The sequence below is a fragment of the Onthophagus taurus genome, chromosome 5 (assembly GCF_036711975.1).
Source record: "Onthophagus taurus isolate NC chromosome 5, IU_Otau_3.0, whole genome shotgun sequence".
In the NCBI taxonomy this organism is placed as follows: Eukaryota; Metazoa; Arthropoda; class Insecta; order Coleoptera; family Scarabaeidae; genus Onthophagus; species Onthophagus taurus.
In genome coordinates this window covers 2,044,507-2,072,148 of record NC_091970.1, presented here as the reverse complement: position 1 = coordinate 2,072,148, position 27,642 = coordinate 2,044,507, and the positions used below count along the sequence as shown (strand labels likewise).

The 27,642-nt window shown below is 28.0% G+C and overlaps 2 protein-coding genes across 2 annotated transcripts; one reads left to right on the top strand and one right to left on the bottom strand.

The window, feature by feature from the left end:
* The first annotated feature begins 879 nt into the window (after positions 1 to 879).
* LOC139429826 (uncharacterized) lies at positions 880 to 27,206 on the top strand. Its single transcript, XM_071196047.1, has 2 exons — positions 880 to 1,203; positions 26,299 to 27,206. The coding sequence occupies exons 1-2, from the start codon at positions 1,196 to 1,198 to the stop codon at positions 26,948 to 26,950; spliced, it is 660 nt and encodes a 219-aa protein (XP_071052148.1). The 5' UTR covers positions 880 to 1,195; the 3' UTR covers positions 26,951 to 27,206.
* On the bottom strand, positions 16,749 to 20,092 carry LOC111419384 (sodium/potassium-transporting ATPase subunit alpha-like). The gene has a single exon (XM_023052174.2). It carries the CDS (start codon positions 20,072 to 20,074, stop codon positions 17,048 to 17,050), a length of 3,027 nt encoding a protein of 1,008 aa, XP_022907942.1. The 5' UTR covers positions 20,075 to 20,092; the 3' UTR covers positions 16,749 to 17,047.
* Positions 27,207 to 27,642: the final 436 nt, after the last annotated feature.

Below are 27,642 nucleotides of genomic sequence, written 5' to 3'. Positions count from 1 at the left end.
ATTGATTAATAAATAAATTCGAGAAAAGCGATCTAAAAGCCCTCTAGCGTGAAAGTATAGAAAATTTCATGAATTTTGATACCAAACACGACTTATTTAGGAAAATATAGGAATTAAGGCAAAAAACAAAATGGCGGCGTCTTTGTTGATTTTTAACCTAACATTTTTGATTTTTACCGGAAATATATCGTGTTTGGTATCAAATTAAAGCAAATTTAATTTCCTAAGCGAATTTAATCAAAAAATATTAAAAAAATATATAAAAAAATAAAAAATTAAGGTTGGTATTAATATTCTAACTTTTTTGTTTTTTGAGATAAGTGCGTCATGTTTGGACTCATTTTAAAGGGTTTTTAATGAAGATGACAAATATGTCAAAATTGACGTTTCAAACCGGAAGTGATTGTATTTCCATTAATATTAATGTTAAATATGTCGAGTTTGGACTCATTTTAAAGGATTTTTTATGAAGATTACGAATATTATAATATTATAATGTTTTTTTCACTATTGTCATTATCACCTAAGTATCTAACAAGTCTTTGAAAGAAATTTTAGCACAATCTTTCTGATTTCTGTAAATACTAATACCAGAAATATATTATTACTAATAATAACAATATTAAAAAAATTCTGTATCAAATTCTTACCATTTCTTCGCACATTTCTTTGGCGTAGGTGGATGCTTTTCCCGATCTTCAGCCAGAAGAGGTCAAATTCTTTCGAACCTCGTTCTCCTTCCATCTCTTCTTCACCTCCTCCTTCTCTATCCGATACGATGTTTCTTCGTTGTATATGTACATACGGATCCGTTTCTTTTTTCCACCCGTTCGTTTTTCTCTTCTCCTCTTCTGCAAAGAGACTCGGTGGTGGCGGTAACCAAGAAGTCGGCCCCCAAACGTGTACGTGCGTGAGCGCAAGAACTCTCCTCCACGTTTCGCGGTCTCGAGACCCACAGAACACCGTCCCTAACGTTAACGTTCCATTCCATGCTCATTCGTACTCCAACCGTCACGTCAGCTCGTTCGGTTCTGGACAAAATTCTAGAAAAGAAAAATACCTTGTTAGTTTATTTCAATTTTTTATTATCAAGTTTAAAAATTAATTTTTTTTGTGAGTGAGGTGTACTAATTAAGACTTATTTGGGTGATAAAAACTTTGTTAATTAATTATTCGAAGTGGAACCACCTCAAAAATGAATATGTAAGTTTGATTAATTAATTATCAATAATTTCGGCTTATTAATCTAAATTTAATCCAATTAGTGAGGAAGACGTGTAATTTTTCTTTTCAACTAACATTTTGACTTGGTTATCTAATTGATTATAAGTCAATTTGATTAATTAAACGGATGAACGCGATTTGAGCTTTAATTAAAATGATGGGACTAAAAATAATAATAATAATATTAAAAATGAAATAATAAAGAAAGAAAATAAATTGATCCCAAGGCGTTTGGTTTCTCTCCCCCTTTTTTTTGTATCTTTTTAACTCTTCTATGTGGGTTTTAGAGAAGTATCAATCACCGCGTACGACATCTGCAAAACACTACTCTTGAATAATTCAAGTGTGTCCAGCGGCTTTGAGATCTCTATCAAACTCAAACGACGAGATGTTGTTCATATACACTAAGCAATTCAACGATTCCATTCATTCCCAACAGGAAGCCGTCGTTCAAAAAAAAAAATAAATATCTAAATACTCATGTTTCAAAAAAAGTCCTCGATTTCACCATCATCGTTCGTAAAACTTCTTTAGATTCTTGCTCGGAGTTATTTTTTGCTTTTTGAACGCGTGCGCGACTCAACTATTTTTGTGGAACTAATTCCAGATGATTATAGCTTGGGATAAGTTTTTTTTATGTAACTTAAGACGATGCATTCAATCGGCCTTGAAAAACTCCACGAGTCTACTCCAAAGCTATAATAGCTTTAGATGAAAAATATCTAAAAAAGAACACCTGTGGTCTCAACTTGAAGTCTCAATAAAAAACGATGAATCGGATATCTTCTATTATATCATTAACTTTGTTTATTTCTTTAACAATCGTGATGGAATAAATTTCATTTGTGCTAAAAGCTTAGAATCGATTACCATTTAAAATAATCTTGGTGTCCCAAACTGTTTCTCGTCACGAGAACGACTCCACCACGTTCTATATTTAGACCCCGTCGTCGTCCACCAGTTTCCCGCTTAGTCATATATGGTCGGGGGCTTTCCTCTTCGTGGTCCAGATAAACCAGCGGGAGGGGGACCCCCTTCGCCAATTCCACACCGTGTGGTTCCCTTCAAGCTACGATGTGACCACGCCGCCGCTTCAGGTGAACAACCTGAATGAGTGGCGCTTTCGACGACGTCGCGTCGCGTCTTATTTAATTAGTTAATTAGTGCATTGCTGCTATGCACGAGTAAATATTCGTATGTATATAAATATAAACTTACCATATTCAATTTGAAAGTGGTGCAGAAAAATATTTCGAGTTGCAAAAGAATGTCAAAATTCTTAGACAACACCAAATCCGGCACCAAAAGAGTTCTTGGTTGTGTACTTGGTGATTTTAACGCAAGGATGGGAAAAGATTTTAAGAATTTGGAGAAAACAACCTAAATAGGTAATCTTCTACTTTGAATATAAAATTCTCTTGAAGCACACAAAACAAGTAAAGCTGAAGCACCAAGCAAGGTTAGACATAAATAATACAAGTAATAAATATGAGACAGAAACGAACTGTTTGGTGGAATGACGAAGTTAAGATAGAGATAAAGAAGAAAATGAAAAGCTATAAAATAACTTGGAATGTTCGATTAACAAAGCTCAAAATTTGAATATTGGGGTTCGTGATAAACAATAATTTGACGGTGTTTTCTTTAATACTCTTTTTCAGGAAATTTTATTAATATTATCATATAGTTTTTATATCATATCATAAACTAGAATCTCCAAGCTTCCATTTAACATATACATCATATCAATACCATTAAAAATAGAGATGATATGATTTTCTTTAAATATGACGTCATTTTATATTTGCAAATTTGATAATGTTTTCTTTAATACCTTTTTTCAGGAAATTTTATTAATATCATCGTATAGTTTTTATATCATATCATAAATTAGGATCTCCAAGCTTCAATTTAACATATACATCATATCATTACAACCAAAAATAGAGATGATATGATTTTTTGAAAATTTTACGTCATTTTATATTTGCAAATTTGACAGTTTTTTTTAATAACTTTTTTCAGGAAATTTTATTAATATCATCATATAGTTTTTATATAATATCATAAATTAGGATCTCCAAGCTTCAATTTAACATATACATCATATCATTACAACCAAAAATAGAGGTCATATGATTTTTTGAAAATTTTACGTCATTTTACATTTGCAAATTTGACAGTTTTTTTTAATAACTTTTTTCAGGAAATTTTATTAATATTATCATATAGTTTTTATATCACATCATAAACTAGAATCTCCAAGCTTCCATTTAACATATACATCATATCATTACCATTAAAAATAGAGATGATATGTTTTTTTGAAAATATGGTGTCATTTTATATTTGCAAATTTGACAGTGTTTTCTTTAATACCTTTTTTCAGGAAATTTTATTAATATTATCATATAGTTTTTATATCATGTCATAAACTAGAATTTAAAAGCTTTAATTTAATATATACATCATATCATTACCATTAAAAATAGAGATGATATGTTTTTTTGAAAATATGGTGTCATTTTATACTTGCAAATTTAACAGTGTTTTCTTTAATACCTTTTTTCAGGAAATTTTATTAATATTATCATATGGTTTTTATATCATATCATAAACTAGAATCTTCAAGCTTTAATTTAACATATATATCATATCATTACTATTAAAAATAGAGTTGATATGATTTTTTAAAAATCTTACGTCATTTTATATTTGCAAATTTGACAGTGTTTCTTTTAATACCTTTTTTCAGGAAATTTTATTAATATTACCAAGCAGTTTTTATATCACATCATAAAGTAGGATCTTCAAGCTTCAATTTAACATATACATGATATTATTACCATTAAAACTAGAGATGATATGATTTTTTGAAAATATCATGTCATTTTATATTTGCAAATTTGACAGTTTTCTTTAATACCTTTTTTCAGGAAATTTTATTAATATTATCATACAGTTTTTATATCATATCATAAACTAGAATCTCCAAGCTTTAATTTAACATATACATGATATCATTACCATTAAAAATAGAGATAATATGATTTTTTGAAAATCGTACGTCATTTTATATTTGTAAATTTGACAGTGTTTTCTTTAATAACTTTTTTCAGGAAATTTTATTAATATTATCATATAGTTTTTATATCATATCATAAACTAGAATCTTCAAGCTTTAATTTAACATATACATCATATCATTACTATTAAAAATAGAGATGATATGATTTTTAGAAAATATTATGTCATTTGATATTTGCAAATTTGACAGTTTTCTTTAATACCTTTTTTTAGGAAATTTTATTAATATTATCATACAATTTTTATATCATATCATAAACTAGAATCTCCAAGCTTTCATTTAACATATACATCATATCTTTACCATTAAAAATAGAGATGATATGATTTTTTGAAAATCTTACGTCATTTTATATTTGCAAATTTGACAATGTTTTCTTTAATACCTTTTTTCAGGAAATTTTATTAATATTATCATATGGTTTTTATATCATATCATAAACTAGAATCTTCAAGCTTTAATTTAACATATACATCATATCATTACCAGTAAAAATAGAGATGATATGATTTTTTGAAAATATCATGTCATTTTATATTTGCAAATTTGACAGTTTTCTTTAATACCTTTTTTCAGGAAATTTTATTAATATTATCATATAGTTTTTATATCATATCATAAACTAGAATCTTCAAGCTTTAATTTAACATATACATCATATCATTACCAGTAAAAATAGAGATGATATGATTTTTTGAAAATCTGACGATATTTTATATTTGTAAATTTGACAGTGTTTTCTTTAATACCTTCTTTCAGGAAATTTTATTAATATTATCATATGGTTTTTATATCATATCATAAACTAGAATCTTCAAGCTTTAATTTAACATATATATCATATCATTACTATTAAAAATAGAGTTGATATGATTTTTTTAAAATCTTACGTCATTTTATATTTGTAAATTTGGCAGTGTTTCTTTTATTACCTTTTTTCAGGAAATTTTATTAATATTATCATACAGTTTTTATATCATATCATAAACTAGAATCTCTAAGCTTCAATTTAACATGTACATGATATTATTACCATTAAAAATAGAGATGATATGATTTTTTAAAAATCGTACGTCATTTTATATTTGCAAATTTGACAGTGTTTCTTTTAATACCTTTTTTTCAGGAAATTTTATTAATATTATTATATAGTTTTTATATCATATCATAAACTAGAATCTTCAAGCTTTAATTTAACATATACATCATATCATTACCAGTAAAAATAGAGATGATATGATTTTTTGAAAATCTGACGATATTTTATATTTGTAAATTTGACAGTGTTTTCTTTAATACCTTCTTTCAGGAAATTTTATTAATATTATCATATGGTTTTTATATCATATCATAAACTAGAATCTTCAAGCTTTAATTTAACATATACATGATATAATTACCATTAAAAATAGAGATGATATGATTTTTTGAAAATATCATGTCATTTTATATTTGCAAATTTGACAGTTTTCTTTAATACCTTTTTTCAGGAAATTTTATTAATATTATCATACAGTTTTTATATCATATCATAAACTAGGATCTCCAAGCTTCCATTTAACATATACATCATATCATTAGCATTAAAAATAGAGATGATATAATTTTTTGAAAATATCATGTCATTTTATATTTGCAAATTTGACAGTGTTTTCTTTAATAACTTTTTTCAGGAAATTTTATTAATATTATCATATAGTTTTTATATTATATCATAAACTAGGATCTCCAAGCTTTAAGTTAACATATACATGATATCATTACCATTAAAAATAAAGATGATATGATTTTTTGAAAATCTTACGTCATTTTATATTTGCAAATTTGACAATGTTTTCTTTAATACCTTTTTTTCAGGAAATTTTATTAATATTATCATATGGTTTTTATATCATATCATAAACTAGAATCTTCAAGCTTTAACTTAACATATACATCATATCATTACCTTTAAAAATAGAGATGATATGATTTTTTGAAAATATCATGTCATTTTATATTTGCAAATTTGACAATGTTTTCTTTAATACCTTTTTTTCAGGAAATTTTATTAATATTATCATATGGTTTTTATATCATATCATAAACTAGAATCTTCAAGCTTTAACTTAACATATACATCATATCATTACCTTTAAAAATAGAGATGATATGATTTTTTGAAAATATCATGTCATTTTATATTTGCAAATTTGACAGTTTTCTTTAATAACTTTTTTCAGGAAATTTTATTAATATTATCATATAGTTTTTAAATCATATCATGAACTAGAATCTCCAAGCTTTAATTTAACATATACATGATATCATTACCATTAAAAATAGAGATGATATGATTTTTTGAAAATCGTACGTCATTTTATATTTGTAAATTTGACAGTGTTTTTTTTAATACCTTTTTTCAGGAAATTTTATTAATATTATCATATAGTTTTTATATCATATCATAAATTAGAATCCCTAAGCTTCCATTTAACATATACATCATATCATTAGCATTAAAAATAGAGATGATATGATTTTTTGAAAATATCATGTCATTTTATATTTGCAAATTTGACAGTTTTCTTTAATACCTTTTTTCAGGAAATTTTATTAATATTATCATACAGTTTTTATATCATATCATAAACCTGGATCTCTAAGCTTCAATTTAACATATACATGATATTATTACCATTAAAAATAGAGATATGATTTTTTGAAAATCGTACGTCATTTTATATTTGTAAATTTGACAGTGTTTCCTTTAATACCTTTTTTCAGGAAATTTTATTAATATTATCATATAGTTTTTATACCATATCATAAACTAGAATCTCCAAGCCTCAATTTAACATATACATCATATCATTACCATTAAAAATAGAGATGATATGATTTTTTGAAAATACCATGTCATTTTATATTTGCAAATTTGACAGTGTTTTCTTTAATACCTTTTTTCAGGAAATTTTATTAATATTATCATACATTTTTTATATCATATCATAAACTAGAATCTCCAAGCTATAATTTAACATATACATCATATCATTACTATTAAAAATAGAGATGATATGTTTTTTTGAAAATTTTACGTCTTTTATATTTGCAAATTTGACAGTGTTTTCTTTAATAACTTTTTTCAGGAATTTTTATTAATATTATCATACAGTTTTTATATCATATCACAAACAAAAATCTTCAAGCTTTAATTTAACATATACATCATATCATTACCATTAAAAATAGAGATGATATGATTTTTTGAAAATATCATGTCATTTTATATTTGCAAATTTGACAGTTTTCTTTAATACCTTTTTTCAGGAAATTTTATTAATATTATCATACAGTTTTTATATCATATCATAAACCTGGATCTCTAAGCTTCAATTTAACATATACATGATATTATTACCATTAAAAATAGAGATGATATGATTTTTTGAAAATCGTACGTTATTTTATATTTGTAAATTTGACAGTGTTTTCTTTAACACCTTTTTTCAGGAAATTTTATTAATATTATCATATAGTTTTTATACCATATCATAAACTAGAATCTCCAATCCTCAATTTAACATATACATCATATCATTACCATTAAAAATAGAGATGATACGATTTTTTGAAAATATCATGTCATTTTATATTTGCAAATTTGACAGTGTTTTCTTTAATAACTTTTTTCAGGAAATTTTATTAATATTATCATATAGTTTTTATATCATATCATAAACTAGAATCTTCAAGGTTTAATTTAACATATACATGATATCATTACCATTAAAAATAAAGATGATATGATTTTTTGAAAATCTTACGTCATTTTATATTTGCAAATTTGACAATGTTTTCTTTAATAACGTTTTTCAGGAAATTTTATTAATCTTATCATATAGTTTTTATATCATATCATAAACTAGAATCCCCAAGCTTCCATTTAACATATACATCATATCATTACCATTAAAAATAGAGATGATATGATTTTTAGAAAATATTATGTCATTTGATATTAGCAAATTTGACAGTTTTCTTTAATACCTTTTTTTTGGAAATTTTATTAATATTATCATACAATTTTTATATCATATCATGAACTAGAATCTTCAAGCTTCCATTTAACATATACATCATATCTTTACCATTAAAAATAGAGATGATATGATTTTTTGAAAATCTTACGTCATTTTATATTTGCAAATTTGACAATGTTTTCTTTAATACCTTTTCTCAGGGAATTTTATTAATATTATCATCTGGTTTTTATGTCATATCATAAACTAGAATCTCCAAGCTTCAATTTAACACATACATCATATCATTACCACCAAAAATAGAGATGATATGATTTTTTGAAAATACCATGTCATTTTATATTTGCAAATTTGACAGTGTTTTCTTTAATACCTTTTTTCAGGAAATTTTATTAATATTATCATACATTTTTTATATCATATCATAAACTAGAATCTCCAAGCTATAATTTAACATATACATCATATCATTACTATTAAAAATAGAGATGATATGTTTTTTTGAAAATTTTACGTCTTTTATATTTGCAAATTTGACAGTGTTTTCTTTAATAACTTTTTTCAGGAATTTTTATTAATATTATCATACAGTTTTTATATCATATCACAAACAAAAATCTTCAAGCTTTAATTTAACATATACATCATATCATTACCATTCAAAATAGAGATGATATGATTTTTTTAAAATATGACTTCATTTTATATTTGCAAATTTGACAATGTTTTCTTTAATACCTTTTTTCAGGAAATTTTATTAATGTTATGTTATTATTAATAACAAGAACTTCTGCTTACAAAATGGTTATGTCCGAGCTGAGGGGCAATTTAATGCGGGTATTTGATCCACTAATGATTGCAGCATACTAGATAGGTGAAACGAGGGATAAGGTAATAAACAAGATAATCACCAAAAGAAGAAAAACCAATATGAAATCGCAACCTCAGCATAATCATATCTAAATCATGCATTATGTTCAAGAAATTGCATCAAATAGATAAAAATAATTTTTTTTAGACAATTATTCGATGTTGAGCAGTATTGTGTTGATCATATCAAGCTAAATCATTAATTTTATGTTCTGGAATATTCACAAAATGGATAAGACTGTAATGGATTTATGTTCAAATCTTGCCAGAAAAATCTTCCCTAATCCCTTAGGATCATAGGCACTCTTGTCTACTGCTTGCAGCAATATTGTAGAGAGGTCTGTTTTGTAGTCAAATGTAGGATTACGTTATGGAGTAGACGTCATGGTCACTACCAGCATCGTCGTCGTCAACGGATTTGACGATTTGAGTCTTTTTTATAAAGATAAATTAACGAAGCAAATTCTTATATAGAATTTTAGCTTGAGGGCATCGTTCTAGGAAGATAGGAGCGAACCACATGAAATAATCCAGCACGTCTTCTTCGTCCCGTTAGGTCAAACGACGAGCCCATATTTGATAGAGATGCAATTTGCTCGTGTGGCCTTTTACGTAACCGTCTCTACTCTTCTAAAAGTCCCTACCGAGAGAGCCGTCCGCGTACCGTTATCGGGAAATAACTTGTGTACGGTTCTTTTCAAATATTCTTTTTGTCTAATTCAAAGAAAACTTTTCAACTCAATCTTTGTAGTGCGAGCCGCACACAATCCTCATATACTGCGTATATGTGTAAAAGTATAAGAACAAAACGATTAAAATGGTTACTGGTAAACCGAACTTTATGACTTCTCCATCGCGCGAATGGCTCGCGGCCGTTTTATAACCTCACCGGTCATATCGGTGAAGTTAACCTCACTCACTCCTCTTTGTGTCCATCCGAAGAAAGAAAGAAAACGAAGACGAAGATGTAGACAAAGACGGGTTTTAGGTCACGACGAGACTATCTTGTATAGGTATAATACAAGAGGATATTACAAGAATAGGCTTTCTTTGTTAACTCAAAAAATCATTATTATTTTGGTTACCTACATCTTCCCATCATATCACACAGAGTGGGTCATATAACTGTTTTTCATTTTTCATTGGCAAAAGGAATTTCTATTTTTTAAACTGACAACAATTGGAAATAAAGAAACTAGGCGAAGAATGAAGAAGATTTAAGAGGTGTAAATTTTGACACGTGACCAATCCACGTGGTGACTCAATTACCCGAGTCATTAAGCCAACATCATCTCGAAGAACGAATCAATTAGCTTCTACGAGTGATTACCTTCAATAAACGGAATGTTCCGTCACGACATTTCTCGCGAAGAGTTAATGGTCTTTTTTTAACTTCCTTTTAAAAAAAATGCATACGACCTCATTGAGGTTTATTAATTAACTGTATTTGACCACCTTATAAGGATTTTGATAATTAACCATTAAAAAGGCGATTTAGTAACGTTTCTAATTTGTGTAAATTGAAACGGGCACTTTTGTCGAGACCGTTTTGCTGCAGACTGCTGAAGTAGGAAGAAGAAAAAAACGCAGCACCTCTGGGGCGATCGATAGCCGTTTGTGCTGCACTTCCTCTCTTTCTGTGTGTGTGGGGCTGGCGGAACGCCGGAATGCATTTTTCACAAGACTTGCCTCGGTTCCCAGACGTTTTTAATTGGGGGCTTAATACGAACCGACCGACAACGAACGCCGGATCACCACCACTCCTCCCTTTATCCCATTTCCATCCAAAAACGCTATTCCCGCGTTATTCCAACCAAATCCGATTAACGTACACGACAATTCATTTTCAAATAATCGATAGCGCGGCTCAAAGCAAATTTAGTTTACAACTAATTTCAATCTCATGAGGTTTGTATTAATTGATCAGCGATAATTTCAAATTATTACTTTGATTAGATTTTAAATTAATTGGACCGCGTTATACATCACTTTGTCAAATTTGCAAGTATAAAATGACATCATATTTTCTAAAAATCATATCATCTCTATTTTTAATGGTGATGATATGATGTATATGTTAAATTGAAGCTTGGAGATCCTAGTTTATGATATGATATAAAAACTGTATGATAATATTAATAAAATTTCTTGAAAAAAGGTATTAAAGAAAACACTGTCAAATTTGCAAGTATAAAATGACATCATATTTTCTAAAAATTATATCATCTCTATTTTTAATGGTAATGATATGATGTATATGTTAAATTAAAGCTTGAAGATTCTAGTTTATGATATGATATAAAAACTATATGATAATATTAATAAAATTTCCTGAAAAAAGGTATTAAAGAAAACACTGTCAAATTTGCAAGTATAAAATGACATCATATTTTCAAAAAATCATATCAACTCTATTTTTAATGGTAATGATATGATGTATATGTTAAATTGAGGCTTGGAGATTCTAGTTTATGACATGGTATAAAACCTATATGATAATATTAATAAAATTTCCTGAAAAAAGGTGTTAAAGAAAACACTGTCAAATTTGCAAGTATAAAATAACATCATATTTTCTAAAAATTGTATCATCTCTATTTTTAATAGTAATGATATGATGTATATGTTAAATTGAAGTTTGGAGATCCTAGTTTATGATATGATATAAAAACTGTATGATAATATTAATAAAATTTCCTGAAAAAAGATATTAAAGAAAACACTGTCAAATTTGCAAGTATAAAATGACATCATATTTTCTAAAAATCATATCATCTCTATTTTTAATGGTGGTGATATGATGTATATGTTAAATTAAAGCTTGGAGATCCTAGTTTATGATATGATATAAAAACTGTATGATTATATTAATAAAATTTCCTGAAAAAAGATATTAAAGAAAACACTGTCAAATTTGCAAGTATAAAATGACATCATATTTTCTAAAAATCATATCATCTCTATTTTTAATGGTGATGATATGATGTATATGTTAAATTAAAGCTTGGAGATCCTAGTTTATGATATGATATAAAAACTGTATGATTATATTAATAAAATTTCCTGAAAAAAGGTATTAAAGAAAACACTGTCAAATTTGTAAGTATAAAATGACATCATATTTTCCAAAAATCATATCATCTCTATTTTTAATGGTGATGATATGATGTATATGTTAAATTAAAGCTTGGAGATGCTAGTTTATGATATGATATAAAAACTGTATGATTATATTAATAAAATTTCCCGAAAAAAGATATTAAAGAAAACACTGTCAAATTTGCAAGTATAAAATGACATCATATTTTCTAAAAATCATATCATCTCTATTTTTAATGGTGATGATATGATGTATATGTTAAATTAAAGCTTGGAGATCCTAGTTTATGATATGATATAAAAACTGTATGATTATAATAATAAAATTTCCTGAAAAAAGGTATTAAAGAAAACACTGTCAAATTTGTAAGTATAAAATGACATCATATTTTCCAAAAATCATATCATCTCTATTTTTAATGGTGATGATATGATGTATATGTTAAATTAAAGCTTGGAGATGCTAGTTTATGATATGATATAAAAACTGTATGATTATATTAATAAAATTTCCCGAAAAAAGATATTAAAGAAAACACTGTCAAATTTGCAAGTATAAAATGACATCATATTTTCTAAAAATCATATCATCTCTATTTTTAATGGTGATGATATGATGTATATGTTAAATTAAAGCTTGGAGATCCTAGTTTATGATATGATATAAAAACTGTATGATTATATTAATAAAACTTCCTGAAAAAAGGTATTAAAGAAAACACTGTCAAATTTGCAAGTATAAAATGACATCATATTTTAAAAAAATCGTATCATCTCTATTTTTAATGGTAATGATATGATGTATATGTTAAATTAAAGCTTGGAGATCCTAGTTTATGATATGATATAAAAACTGTATGATTATATTAATAAAATTTCCTGAAAAAAGGTATTAAAGAAAACACTGTCAAATTTGCAAGTATAAAATGACATCATATTTTCTAAAAATCATATCATCTCTATTTTTAATGGTAATGATATGATGTATATGTTAAATGAAAGCTTGGAGATCCTAGTTTATGATATGATATAAAAACTGTATGATTATATTAATAAAATTTCCCGAAAAAAGATATTAAAGAAAACACTGTCAAATTTGCAAGTATAAAATGACATCATATTTTCTAAAAATCATATCATCTCTATTTTTAATGGTGATGATATGATGTATATGTTAAATTAAAGCTTGGAGATCCTAGTTTATGATATGATATAAAAACTGTATGATTATATTAATAAAATTTCCTGAATAAAGGTATTAAAGAAAACACTGTCAAATTTGCAAGTATAAAATGACATCATATTTTCTAAAAATCATATCATCTCTATTTTTAATGATGATGATATGATGTATATGTTAAATTGAAGCTTGGAGATCCTAGTTTATGATATGATATAAAAACTGTATGATAATATTAATAAAATTTCTTGAAGAAAGGTATTAAAGAAAACACTGTCAAATTTGCAAGTATAAAATGACATCATATTTTTTAAAAATCATATCATCTCTATTTTTAATGGTAATGATATGATGTATATGTTAAATTAAAGCTTGAAGATTCTAGTTTATGATGTGATATAAAAACTATATGATAATATTAACAAAATTTCCTGAAAAAAGGTATTAAAGAAAACACTGTCAAATTTGCCAGTAAAATCATATTTTCTAAAAATCATATCATCTCTATTTTTAATGGTAATGATATGATGTATATGTTAAATTAAAGCTTGAAGATTCTAGTTTATGATGTGATATAAAAACTATATGATAATTATATTATCTTAGCGAAAGAGAAACTTATTTTAAATTTTTTAATCTGTAAGATTTTTGCATGAATAAAAAATGTTTGAAACTGAACCGGTTTTGCGTCGACTCCCTGGGGGGCAAAATAATGGCGCAAAATGCCCCACATTTCTTATACCGGAGACGCCAACTAATGTCCAAGCAATTTATACCTCTTTATAAGCGAATTTAACACATCCTTTCCTGAATTTACTCCAATTTGCACCTGTTTATACTTAAACCTAATTAAAATTGATGTTATTTAAACCATTTTAACTATAATTTAAATCAACAATTCTTCAATAACAACTTTTTGAATATTTTAATTTATTAATATCGAGGTCGAAACTTCCTGGCTAAAATTACTACTTAGTTATTAATCTAAATAATGTTTAATAACCATAAATATATCTTTAACTAACGATTACATCCTTAAGGCTTATGGTGTAATAACCACTTTTTAACCAAAAATCGAGGACATGTCATATTCTCACGATTCTCAGACCACAAATAACATTTCGAAATTGTGCGAAAACTAATTACATAAAATCGATTAATTTGAAGATATTTATTTGAATGCAACCGCTCTGCTAAATTAGATGAGCTGATTGAGTTTCTGTAATAAGACCAGAATTTGTCATCTTCATCAAAAATCCTTTAAAATGAGTCCAAACTCGACATATTTAACTTTAATATTAATGGAAATACAATCACTTCCGGTTTGAAACGTCAACGTCAATTTTGACATATTTGTCATCTTCATTAAAAGAGCTTTAATATGAGTCCAAACATGATGCATTTATCTCAAAAAACAAAAAAGTTAGAATAAAAAACATTAAACCGGAAGTTAGCAACAATTAAGATAGCAATTTAATTTTTAAATATTAATACCAAAATTAATTTTTTATGTTTTTTTTATTATATTTTTGTTTTTGTGACAAATATTAAGATATTTTATAAAAATGAAGAATATGTCAAAATGACATTGACATTTCAAACCGGAAGTTGCTTATATCTCAGTTAATATTGGAGTTAAACGGATCATGTTTGGACTCATTTTAAAGGATTTTTCACGACGATTACAAATATGTCAAAATTGACGTTGACATTCTTAACCGGAAGTTGATCATAACTTCGTTAATATTGAAGATAAATATGTCGTGTTTGTACTCATTTTAAAGGATTTTTAATGAAGATTACAAATATGTCAAAATTGAGGTTGACGTTTCAAATCTGATTAAGATATCATGTAATAGAAGTTTTATAACTGAAGTTAATATAGTGTTAGTCACTTTTCCGCTCTGTCTTTTTATTTTTAACGTGTTTTTTGGGTAATTTCAGATTGATTAAAAAATATCGTCCATTTTTAAGCTACATAATGATTCTTGAATTTTTCCCAAGATTCTTAATATTTCTTTTAAAAAAAAGAGCGTTTCTAAATTTTAACCTGTAAACTTATAACAGTTCGTCCTTAATTTAATTTTACAACTTTTTAAAGTTTAATTTTGACATATTTGTCATCTTCATTAAAAGTCCTTTAAAATGAGTCCAAACTCGACATATTTAACTTTAATATTAATGGAAATACAATCACTTCCGGTTTGAAACGTCAACGTCAATTTTGACATATTTGTCATCTTCATTAAAAGACCTTTAAAATGAGTCCAAACATGACGCACTTATCTCAAAAAACAAAAAAGTTAGAATAAAAAACATTAAACCTGAAGTTAGCAACAATGAAGATAGCAATTTAATTTTTAAATTTAATACCAACCTTAATTTTCTATTTTTTTTTTTATATATTTGTTTTTGTGACAAATATTAAGATATTTTATAAAAATTATGAATATGTCAAAATGACATTGACATTTCAAACCGGAAGTTGCTTATATCTCAGTTAATATTGGAGTTAAACGTATCATGTTTGGACTCATTTTAAAGGATTTTTCACGACGATTACAAATATGTCTAAATTGACGTTGACATTCTTAACCGGAAGTTGATCATAACTTCGTTAATATTGAAGATAAATATGTCGTGTTTGTACTCATTTTAAAGGATTTTTAATCAAGATTACAAATATGTCAAAATTGAGGTTGACATTTTAAATCTGATTAAGTTATCATTTAATAGAAGTTTTATAACTGATGTTAATCTAGTGTTAGTCACTTTTCCGCTCTGTCTTTTTATTTTTAACGTGTTTTTTGGGTAATTTCACATTGATTCAAAAAAGTCGTCGTTTTTTAAGCTACATAATGATTCTTGAATTTTTCCCAAGTTTCTTAATATTTCTTTTAAAAAAAAGAGCGTTTCTAAATTTTAACCTGTAAACTTATAACATTATATTATATTATTAATTTTGAAATATTTGTCATCTTCATTAAAAATCCTTTGAAATGAGTCCAAACTCGACATATTTAGCTTTAATATTAATGGAAATACAATCACTTCCGGTTTGAAACGTCAACGTCAATTTTGACATATTTGTCATCTTTATTAAAAGAGCTTTAAAATGAGTCCAAACATGATGCATTTATCTCAAAAAACAAAAAAGTTAAAATAAAAAACATTAAACCGGAAGTTAACAACAATGAATTTTTAAATATTAATACCAACCTTACTTTTTTATTTTTTTTATTATATTTTTGTTTTTGTGACAAATATTAAGATATTTTATAAAAATTAAGAATGTCAAAATGACATTGACATTTCAAACCGGAAGTTGACCATAACTTCATTAATATTGAAGATAAATATGTCGTGTTTGTACTCATTTTAAAGGATTTTTCACGACGATTACAAATATGTCAAAATTGACATTCGTAACCGGAAGTTGAGCATAACTTCATTAATATTGAAGATAAATATGTCGTGTTTGTACTCATTTTAAAGGATTTTTAATGAAGATTACAAATATGTCATTTTTTATTCATGCAAAAAATCCTACAGATTAAAAAATTAGAAATAAGTCTCTCTTTCAATCCAACCACCGGGTCTCCTTCTAATAATTAACCTCCGTATTTCGTCGTAAATAATAATAAAGAGGCAGTACGGAATTACCGGTAATAAACAATCCAAAACGATCGGTTCGAATCTTAACGCGTGATTAACATAGGGGCAAAAAACGACAAAAGCAGCTAATCCCATTTCGAAAATACAACCCAAATTTAGAACCCAATTACTCATTCCTTGCCGAAAAATTGATAATCTTCGTGTTTTGCAAATTATAACATCCGCAACTTGGGTTAAAACGAAAGACATAAAGTACGCGGAATATCCTTTTCGTTCTAAAACTCTTCGTTCGAAATAAGTCCACTCTTGTCCGTAACAATCCGTAACGGCATTGTTGTATTTATCCTCCCATTCGACGCGAATCCCAAGAAGACGATCCAAACAAAATCCATAACTTTCCATTATATAAAAATAACACGAAAAACTCGCGCAAGCTTGAACAACACCGATTTGAACGTAAGTGAATAAAATTAATTTCAAATTAACCAAAGTATCTTTATTTGGATCTCTTGGAGCATGCCTCATTATATCCGCTTCCGGTTTTTCATAAGCTAAACTAATTGCTGGCCATAAATCAGTTCCAACGTCAATAACCATAATTGCCATTACACTCAACGCTTGAGGAATACTGATAAAAACGTACATAAGAAACGGCGATATTTCCGGTATATTCGAAGTTAAAAGATATCCAATCGTCTTTTTGAGGTTATCAAAAATTAATCGCCCCTCTTCAATCCCCGTGACAATCGTTGCGAAATTATCGTCTAACAAAATCATATCAGCCGCTTCTTTCGATACTTCCGACCCGGATATTCCCATCGAGATTCCAATATTAGCTTTTTTTAAAGCTGGAGAATCGTTTACTCCATCTCCGGTCACTGCAACTATAAAATTATTTCTTTGAAACGCCTCAACTATTTGAAGTTTTTGTTGAGGACTCGTCCTCGCGAAAACGATCTCTTTGTATGTTTGAATAATCTCATCGATTTGATAATCCTCCATTTCTCTTAATTCCGGTCCGGCAACAACGATTGCGTTGCAACGTTCTCGATCTTCCGGTTTTAATGCAGTTAGGGGAATACCACGCTGCATCGCTATGTCATAAACTGTTACGCTATCAGGGCCGATAATTCCGACTTTTTTTGCAATGGCTGTTGCGGTAACCGGGTGATCCCCGGTTAACATAACCACTTTAACACCTGCTGTTCTGCATTTTAAAACGGCCTCGTGAACCCCGAGTTTTGGGGGATCAATTAGCGACATTAACCCGCAAAATCTTAATCCTTCCAAAGGAAAATTTTGTTTTTGAGTGTCGAATTTGTAGCTTCTTGGATATTGTTGGAGGGGAAGTTCGTAATCTGCAAATGCAAGAACTCTTTCCCCCATATATCCGATGTCCAACATCGCTTTATCGACGCGAGCTCGATATGGTCCAATATCGACGTTTTGGCCTTGAATCACAATCGTTGAGCAGCGTGATAAGATCCTTTCAGGAGCTCCTTTCATCACAACGACGTAACCTTGGAATGTGTCGTGAATTGAAACTTGGTACTTATTCGTGGAATTAAACGGGATTTCTGCAACTTTTGGTGAAACCTCGCGCTGATCCAACACGTTTTGGAACAACCCATCCATACATTTAAAAACCCCACTCTCACTCGCATCCCCAATTATCCTCCTCTCCTCAATCGGATAATCCAAATCTTCGTTATGATACGTAGCCTTACTGCATAAAATCCCAACGCGACATAACCTCAACAACGCAACACTATCTTCAAACGCATAATCTTCATCAAGAACATCAACGATTTTATCATCGTAATAAAAGTGAGAGACCGTCATTCGATTCTGAGTCAACGTTCCAGTTTTATCCGAACAAATAACGCTCGTTGAGCCTAAAGTTTCAATCGCTTGGAGGTTTTTAACCAAACAATTCTTTCTCGCCATTCTTTTCGCCGTTAAAGTCAAAGAAGCAGTTAATGTCACCATTAATCCCTCGGGGACATTCGCGACTATTATCGAAATACAAAACACAAAAGCCATAAAAATATCATAACCCAAAGTGAGAGCCAAAACGAAACATAACCCCCCAGCTAATAAAGCCAAACAGGTTATTATTTTAATAAAAAAATTGATTTCTCTTTGTATCGGAGTGATTTGCGCCACAAGAGTCGAAGCTAACCCAGCGATGTGTCCCATTAAAGTAGCTTTCCCACAAGCTACTATTATCCCATATCCACTACCTTCAACGACGTTCGTGCTATAAAAAGCCAAATTAGACGTCTCCAAAGGATTTTTATCCGTCGCGGCTGGTGTGCGAAGTTGAGGCTCGGATTCTCCAGTAATCGAGGAATTATCAACTTTTAAAACGTTCGAAGTGATTATTCTAATATCGGCGGGAACGCAAGATCCTGCCTCAACAAAAACCAAATCGCCCAAAACGAGTTCTTCGCACGGAATTTCATGCAACTGACCATCTCTGATTACCCTAGCCGCTTTTGGCATCATTCGTTGAAAACCAAGCATTACACTAGCATTAGCTGATTCTTGGTAAAATCCAAAAAAACCCGTCACTAAATTTATGGTAATCAACAACCCGGCTAAATACAAGTGCTCCTCCTCCATTTCATAAGTCTTCAAGTACGTTACAACAAATCCTACGAAACTTAAAAAAGCTCCTAACCACAACAACATTGAAAAACCCCCAAACATGTATGCAGCTAAAATCGCCCAACTTGATTTCCCCTTCGGTAATTCCAAACAATTTGGACCGTTGATTCTTAATCGTTCTTCTGCGACCATCGAATGCAAACCATTTATCGGATCGGTGGTGTGTCTTTCGCATAATTCGTCCAATGAGATTATGTGATCATCGATTTCGAGGTCTTTTTTTAAATCTTTTTCGTCGGGTAAATCTATTTCTTCGCGTTTAAATTTCCGGGAAAGTCGTTGTTTAAAATTTCCTTTCGACATTTTAACGCGTCAATTAAATTCTGAGATATAACGATTTGTTATAATTTATTATAATTTAATTTTATGACAGATGCAATGACGTCGGTTATTTCAGTTAATATAAGGAAAGTGGTTGTGATTTGAAAAAGAGACGGTCTCTTTTCGAAGCCGCGCGCCGAGGCAATTGAGATAACAACCTCGCATTACGCCGCACGTCGTTGTGCTACACCTTTTACAGGTGGGGTAATTTAAATATCTTGGACGCCCGTCGTTCGAATAGCAAACTAAATTACTTCGCCTTCGATAACAATAATGCGGTGCAGGAAAAACGATTAAATAAATTGTTTGTAACGATTCTTAGAATGAAAAAAAGAAAATTTTTTGAATAATAATAAATTTTTCTTGCCAAAATGTTTGGAATAAGGAAAAGTACGAGGCAAAATGATGCCCAAAGAGATGCAACAAAAATTATCTCTTTTAACACCTTGTCTACCTTACAAATAAAGAACATAATACAAAGAATGGGCTGGTACTGAATAAAATGTATTTAAATACAATCTCTTGAACACAAAAATTAGAAACGAGAAAAACCTAAAAACTTGAAAGATGAGTTAATTAGAGATAAAATAGTATGTGGACTCAAGAATAATAAAGTTCTTGCATCAAAACTAAACGAGAAAAATATGGTGTGTAAAATAAAGAAAGAAAGAGAAATAATAAATAAATATAAAAAGAAAGAAAGAAGAAATCTACACGGGACGCCATCTAGTAATAAGAGACAAAAGTATCATAACTGTCATTAATTAAGGTTAAGTTAACAATAAAGTTTAGACGTTGTTATAAGAACTTTTATAAATTAAGTACTTTTTAATAAACAATTTTAAAAGTAAAGTGCTAATAGTGACTTAGTGTTATATACGTGAATATTTTCTTTCTTTATTATTGTGTTATAAATTTTTTGCATTTTAAATTTTGACATATGACAATTTTCGCTTTTTTAAATGGAAACAACCACCGATTATTCGCTTATTAAATTCGTTATTCTTAAAAAATGAATTAAAAATGATTAAAAAATGTGGGGTTAGATAGGTCTATTTCTTATTGTTTTAAAATAACGCTAAAAATAATTTTTTTTTGGTGCTGTCAAAGAAATTAATATTACAGTTTCCTGTAAATTATCGTACTATAACTAAAAATTTATATAAAACTTACTTTATTTTCTAATATGTAACATTCTAACATGTTAAACTTTTCGTAATACATCTTAAAAATAGGATTTTTAATTTGACATTTCAGAAAATTTTTGAATAAGATAAAATTATATATATGAGCACCATCTATCTAATAATTTATTAAGTCATTTAATAATAATATTAAATATTAATAAAAAAATATGAAATAATGCAATTTATTCCAACTTTTGTGTAAAACAAATATAAATTAAATAGTTCAACAAATGTATTTGTTTCAAATATCACAAATATGTTTTTTTAATTTTTAATTATAATTTACAGGAAACTGTAAATTTAATTTCTTTGATGACACTAAAAAATGTTTATTTTTAGTTTTATTCTAAAACAATATCAATCATTTGGACAACATTTTTTAATCATTTCAAGTTTTTAATAATTACCAACCTTAACTATTAATGATTTTGTACAATTTTTCAATGTTGTAGACTTGTTTTGAACAACTCTACATGCAATCAATCTTTTTTAACAACTTGGAATAGCTGTAAACCAGTTGGAAAACGCTTGAACTGGTTTTCAATTATTTGGAGGATTTTCCAATGATTCAGAACAACTTATGAAGTGGCCATGAACCAGTTTGCACCATCATTTAAACCATCATTTAAACAAGTTTTCAATAATTTGAATGATTTTCCAGCTAAATTCCAATAATTGATTACTAACCTTAATTAAATAACTACTTCTACAATTCTAGAGAAGAACTTAAGAGGAGAACAAACATTCGGGTTTAGTCGTGAAAAAAACTTTCAGTTGTCAATGTCAACTTTAATTTATTATTATATTAGTAATCTTCATAAACTAACCTTGAAAGTGAGTTCAAACTTGACGCATTTATCTCAAAAAACCAAAAAGTTCGAACTTTCAATTTTTAATTTTGATATATTTGTCAACTTCATAAAAAATCCTTTAAAATGAGTCCAAACTCGACATATTTATCTTTAATATTAATGGAAATACAATCACTTCCGGTTTGAAATGTCAACGTCAATTTTGACATATTTGTCATCTTCATTAAAAGACCTTTAAAATGAGTCCAAACATGACGCACTTATCTTAAAAAACAAAAAAGTTAGAATAAAAAACATTAAACCGGAAGTTAGATGAAGATAGCAATTTAATTTTTAAATTTAATACCAACCTTAATTTTTTATTTTTTTTTATTATATTTTTGTTTTTGTGATAAATATTACGACGTTTTATAAAAATTAAAAATATGTCAAAATGACGTTGACATTTCAAACCGGAAGTTGCTTATATCTCGATTAATATTGGAATTAAACGTATCATGTTTGGACTCATTTTAAAGGATTTTTCACGACGATTACAAATATGTCAAAATTGACGTTGACATTCTTAACCGGAAGTCGACCATAACTTCGTAAATATTGAAGATAAATATGTCGTGTTTGTACTCATTTTAAAGGATTTTTAATGAAGATTACAAATATGTCAAAATTGAGGTTGACATTTTAAACCTGATTAAGTTATCATGTAATAGAAGTTTTATAACTGAAGTTAATCTAGTATTAGTCACTTTTCCGCACTGTCTTTTTGTTTTTTACGTGTTTTTTGGGAAATTTCACATTGATTAAAAGAAATCGTCGATTTTTAAGCTACATAATGATTCTTAAATATTTCCCAAGTTTCTTAATATTTCTTTTAAAAAAAAGAGCGTTCCTAAATTTTAACTGTAAACTTATAACAGTTCGTCCTTAATTTTATTTTACAACTTTTTAAACTTTAATTTTGTAGATTACTTTTGTCATCTTCATTAAAAATCCTTTAAAATGAGTCCAAACTCGACATATTTATGTTTAATATTAATGGAAATACAATCACTTCCGGTTTGAAACGTCAACGTCAATTTTGACATATTTGTTATCTTCATTAAAAGACCTTTAAAATGAGTCCAAACATGACGCACTTATCTCAAAAAACAAAAAAGTTACAATAAAAAACATTAAACCTGAAGTTAGCAACAATTTAATTTTTAAATATTAATACCAACCTTAATTTTTTATTTTTTTTTATTATATTTTTGTTTTTGTGATAAATATTACGACGTTTTATAAAAATTAAAAATATGTCAAAATGACGTTGACATTTCAAACCGGAAGTTGCTTATATCTCGATTAATATTGGAATTAAACGTATCATGTTTGGACTCGTTTTAAAGGATTTTTCACGACGATTACAAATATGTCAAAATTGACGTTTACATTCTTAACCGGAAGTCGACCATAACTTCGTTAATATTGAAGATAAATATGTCGTGTTTGGACTCATTTTAAAAGATTTTTCACGACGATTAGAAATATGTCAAAATTGACGTTGACATTCTTAACCGGAAGTTGACTATAACTTCACCAATATTGAAGATAAATATGTCGTGTTTGTACTCATTTTAAAGGATTTTTAATGAAGATTACAAATATGTCAAAATTGAGGTTGACATTTTAAACCTGATTAAGTTATTATATAATGGACAACTTCATGGTGTTCTTTCATGATGTATTGTTTATTAAAAAACCTTTAAAATGAGTCCAAACATGATGCATTTATGTTAAAAAAACAAAAAAGTTACAATAAAAAACGTTAAACCGGAAGTTAGCAACAATGAAGATAGCAATTTAATTTTTAAATTTAATACCAACCTTAATTTTTTATTTTTTTTTTATTATATTTTTGTTTTTGTGATAAATATTAAGACGTTTTACAAAAATTAAAAATATGTCAAAATGACGTTGACATTTCAAACCGGAAGTTGCTTATATCTCGAGTAATATTGGAATTAAACGTATCATGTTTAGACTCATTTTAAAGGATTTTTCACGACGATTACAAATATGTCAAAATTGACATTGACATTCTTAACCGGAAGTCGACCATAACTTCGTTAATATTGAAGATAAATATGACGTGTTTGTACTCATTTTAAAGGATTTTTAATGAAGATTACAAATATGTCAAAATTGAGGTTGACATTTTAAACCTGATTAAGTTATCATGTAATAGAAGTTTTATAACTGAAGTTAATCTAGTATTAGTTACTTTTCCGCACTGTCTTTTTGTTTTTCACGTGTTTTTTGGAAAATTTCACATTGATTAAAAGAAATCGTCGATTTTTAAGCTACATAATGATTCTTGAATTTTTCCCAAGTTTCTTAATATTTCTTTTAAAAAAAAGAGCGTTTCTAAATTTTAACCTGTAAACTTATAACAGTTCGTCCTTAATTTTATTTTACAACTTTTTAAACTTTAATTTTGTAGATTACTTTTGTCATCTTCATTAAAAATCCTTTAAAATGAGTCCAAACTCGACATATTTATCTTTAATATTAATGGAAATACAATCACTTCCGGTTTGAAACGTCAACGTCAATTTTGACATATTTGTTATCTTCATTAAAAGACCTTTAAAATGAGTCCAAACATGACGCACTTATCTCAAAAAACAAAAAAGTTACAATAAAAAACATTAAACTTGAAGTTAGCAACAATTTAATTTTTAAAAATTAATACCAACCTTAATTTTTGATTTTTTTTGTTATATTTTTGTTTTTGTGACAAATATTAAGATATTTTATAAAAATTAAGAATATGTCAAAATGACATTGACATTTCAAACCGGAAGTTGTTTATATCTCGAGTAATATTGAAATTAAACGTATCATGTTTGGACTCATTTTAAAGGATTTTTCACGACGATTACAAATATGTCAAAATTGACGTTGACATTTTTAACCGGAAGTCGACCATAACTTCATTAATATTGAAGATAAATATGTCGTGTTTGTACTCATTTTAAAGGATTTTTAATGAAGATTACAAATATGTTAAAATTGAGGTTGACATTTTAAACCTGATTAAGTTATCATATAATGGACAACTTCATGGTGTTCTTTCATGATGTATTGTTTATTAAAAAAACCTTTAAAATGAGTCCAAACATGATGCATTTATGTCAAAAAAACAAAATAGTTACAATAAAAAACGTTAAACCCGAAGTTAGCAACAATGAAGATAGCAATTTAATTTTTAAATTTAATACCAACCTTAATTTTTTATTTTTTTTTTTTATTATATTTTTGTATTTGTGACAAATATTAAGACATTTTATAAAAATTAAAAATATGTCAAAATGACGTTGACATTTAACCGGAAGTCGACCATAACTTCGTTAATATTGAAGATAAATATGTCGTGTTTGTACTCATTTTAAAGGATTTTTAATGAAGATTACAAATATGTCAAAATTGAGGTTGACATTTTAAACTTGATTAAGTTATCATGTAACAGAAGTTTTATAACTGAAGTTAATCTACTTTTCCGGAAAAAGAAACATTGGTTAGACTGAAATTCTAAATTTTTCTATTAGCTTTCCTTCTGAGAAATTCAAACAACACGTTTAAGTCGTTTTTTTTTTAAATCCATAAAATATCTACAAATAATCAAATGGAACCTGATAAAAATTCCAACGTGACGACATTCCCGTTAAAATAAAATAAAATAAAATAGAAACGTTAACATACATAAATATTTATGCATAAAGCACACGCGAAAATATAAAAAGTTTTAAACCGAGTCTTGGATTACCATAAGAAGAGGTCACCGGAGGTCAGGACCCATTCGGAACTAAAGTCTACGTTGTCGACATCTTCGTACCAATGTCAACGGTAGTTCCAAGAATTCGCATACGTTCCGTTCCATACAATACACACTCACATATGCCGCGCCGACAAGTGGTAAGCGTCGTGCGATACGGTGTTCGATTTCAAACGGGGCCACGAAAACGCCACATTCTTCACGCTTGAAGAACTATCTTAACATGGGGACCACACGCACAATCATAAACTTTTTTTCAAAAAAGTCCATTTCATTTTAATGACCGTTAGATCTTAAAGGTACTTTACGATTCCACCAAATGTGGGTTAATGTCTTTGTTTTAATGGTTTCCTATTTCTATATTAAATATTTTATTTCTCCTTGTTTCAGATCAACGTGGTTATTTTTCACAACCATCCTAATTTGTTTATTAAATGAAACATGGTCGAAGCCACATAAACAACCAAAAACGCACGATATCTTAACAAAAATTGGATTTTCCAAGATAAAAGCCCCAAGTAGTCATCATCGAAAACGATTAGCCGTGGAATCGAGGCAACACACACGATCGGACGATTCGCATATGTACGTGATAAAATTGCCTCCGAATCAACATTATTACGTGAGGAACAAACCAAACGCACTTCCGGAAGATACTAACAGCAAGAAGAATGTGCCAGTTGGGTTTAAAAATAATGGAAAGCCCGCGAAAATTTATCATTGGAATTTACCCGTTTTGAAAAAAATCGCTTTAAAGCACCATAAAAATCATTTTAATGATAAAAGTAATACCGATAAAATCAACCATGACACAAATAACGATAAAATGGCGTTTTTTAATAGTCCAAATTCTTGGAATGACGTTTTGGATAAATCCGAGATTCCCGATAAAGTTCAATTTAAAAAGCAAAGCTTTTATATTCCAACGAAACCGAAAAAATCGTCCTTTTTTAAGTACTTCCCCGGAAATGGAAAGCCAAAATCGTTTTATGTTATTGAAAAAAGTAAGAAGAAAGCTCATTACCACAAATTGTTGGATTAAAAACGTAGTGAGGGTGATTAAGAACACTTTTAAGTGCAATAACATAATTAAAATAAAATAGATGTACTTAATAATATTTAAATTTTAAGTCTAAAATATTAATATATGGTGTATTAAGAACGTATAGAGACTGAATGTAACGAAAAATTAAGACGTTAAGAATTAATTAATATATTTAACTCAAAATATCGAAAAATCTTTTTTAATTTCGAAAAGCGAATAAAGTAAACAACTTTTTTCTCATTTAAAAAATAAATCATCTTGATTTTTTTTTCTAAGCCATATCCCCAGGTTATTATGGTAAGAAACCTTTTTCCTCTCTCCCTTTTCGTTTCCTTTTGATACAATTTGTCCCCTTAGGCTACAAAGGTAATACACGAAGGGCCGGACCGTGTATGGAGAAAGAGCGTTTTCCAATCATATTTGTTCGCTTGAGGGGGTCATAAGGGTATATTATTAAGGGGTCCCGGAATTAGTCGGAAACGTCGATAATGGGAAATTCGGATAGGGGAATTTACAAGATTTGATCTTTTAATGCATGTGAGTTAGTTACAAAAAATTGAAATACTGAATGCGATTTGAGTTAATTCATGATTTCCTGTTTCGAATTCAACCCAGCTAGATTCTGGATATAAGAACTGACTTAGTTCTATGCAAACACCGATTTAAGCACAATCTCCAAAAGATTAGGT

Excerpts from the sequence above, each read along its gene's own strand:
- LOC111419384 (XM_023052174.2), bottom strand. The coding sequence starts at position 20,074 with ATGTCGAAAGGAAATTTTAAACAACGACTTTCCCGGAAATTTAAACGC.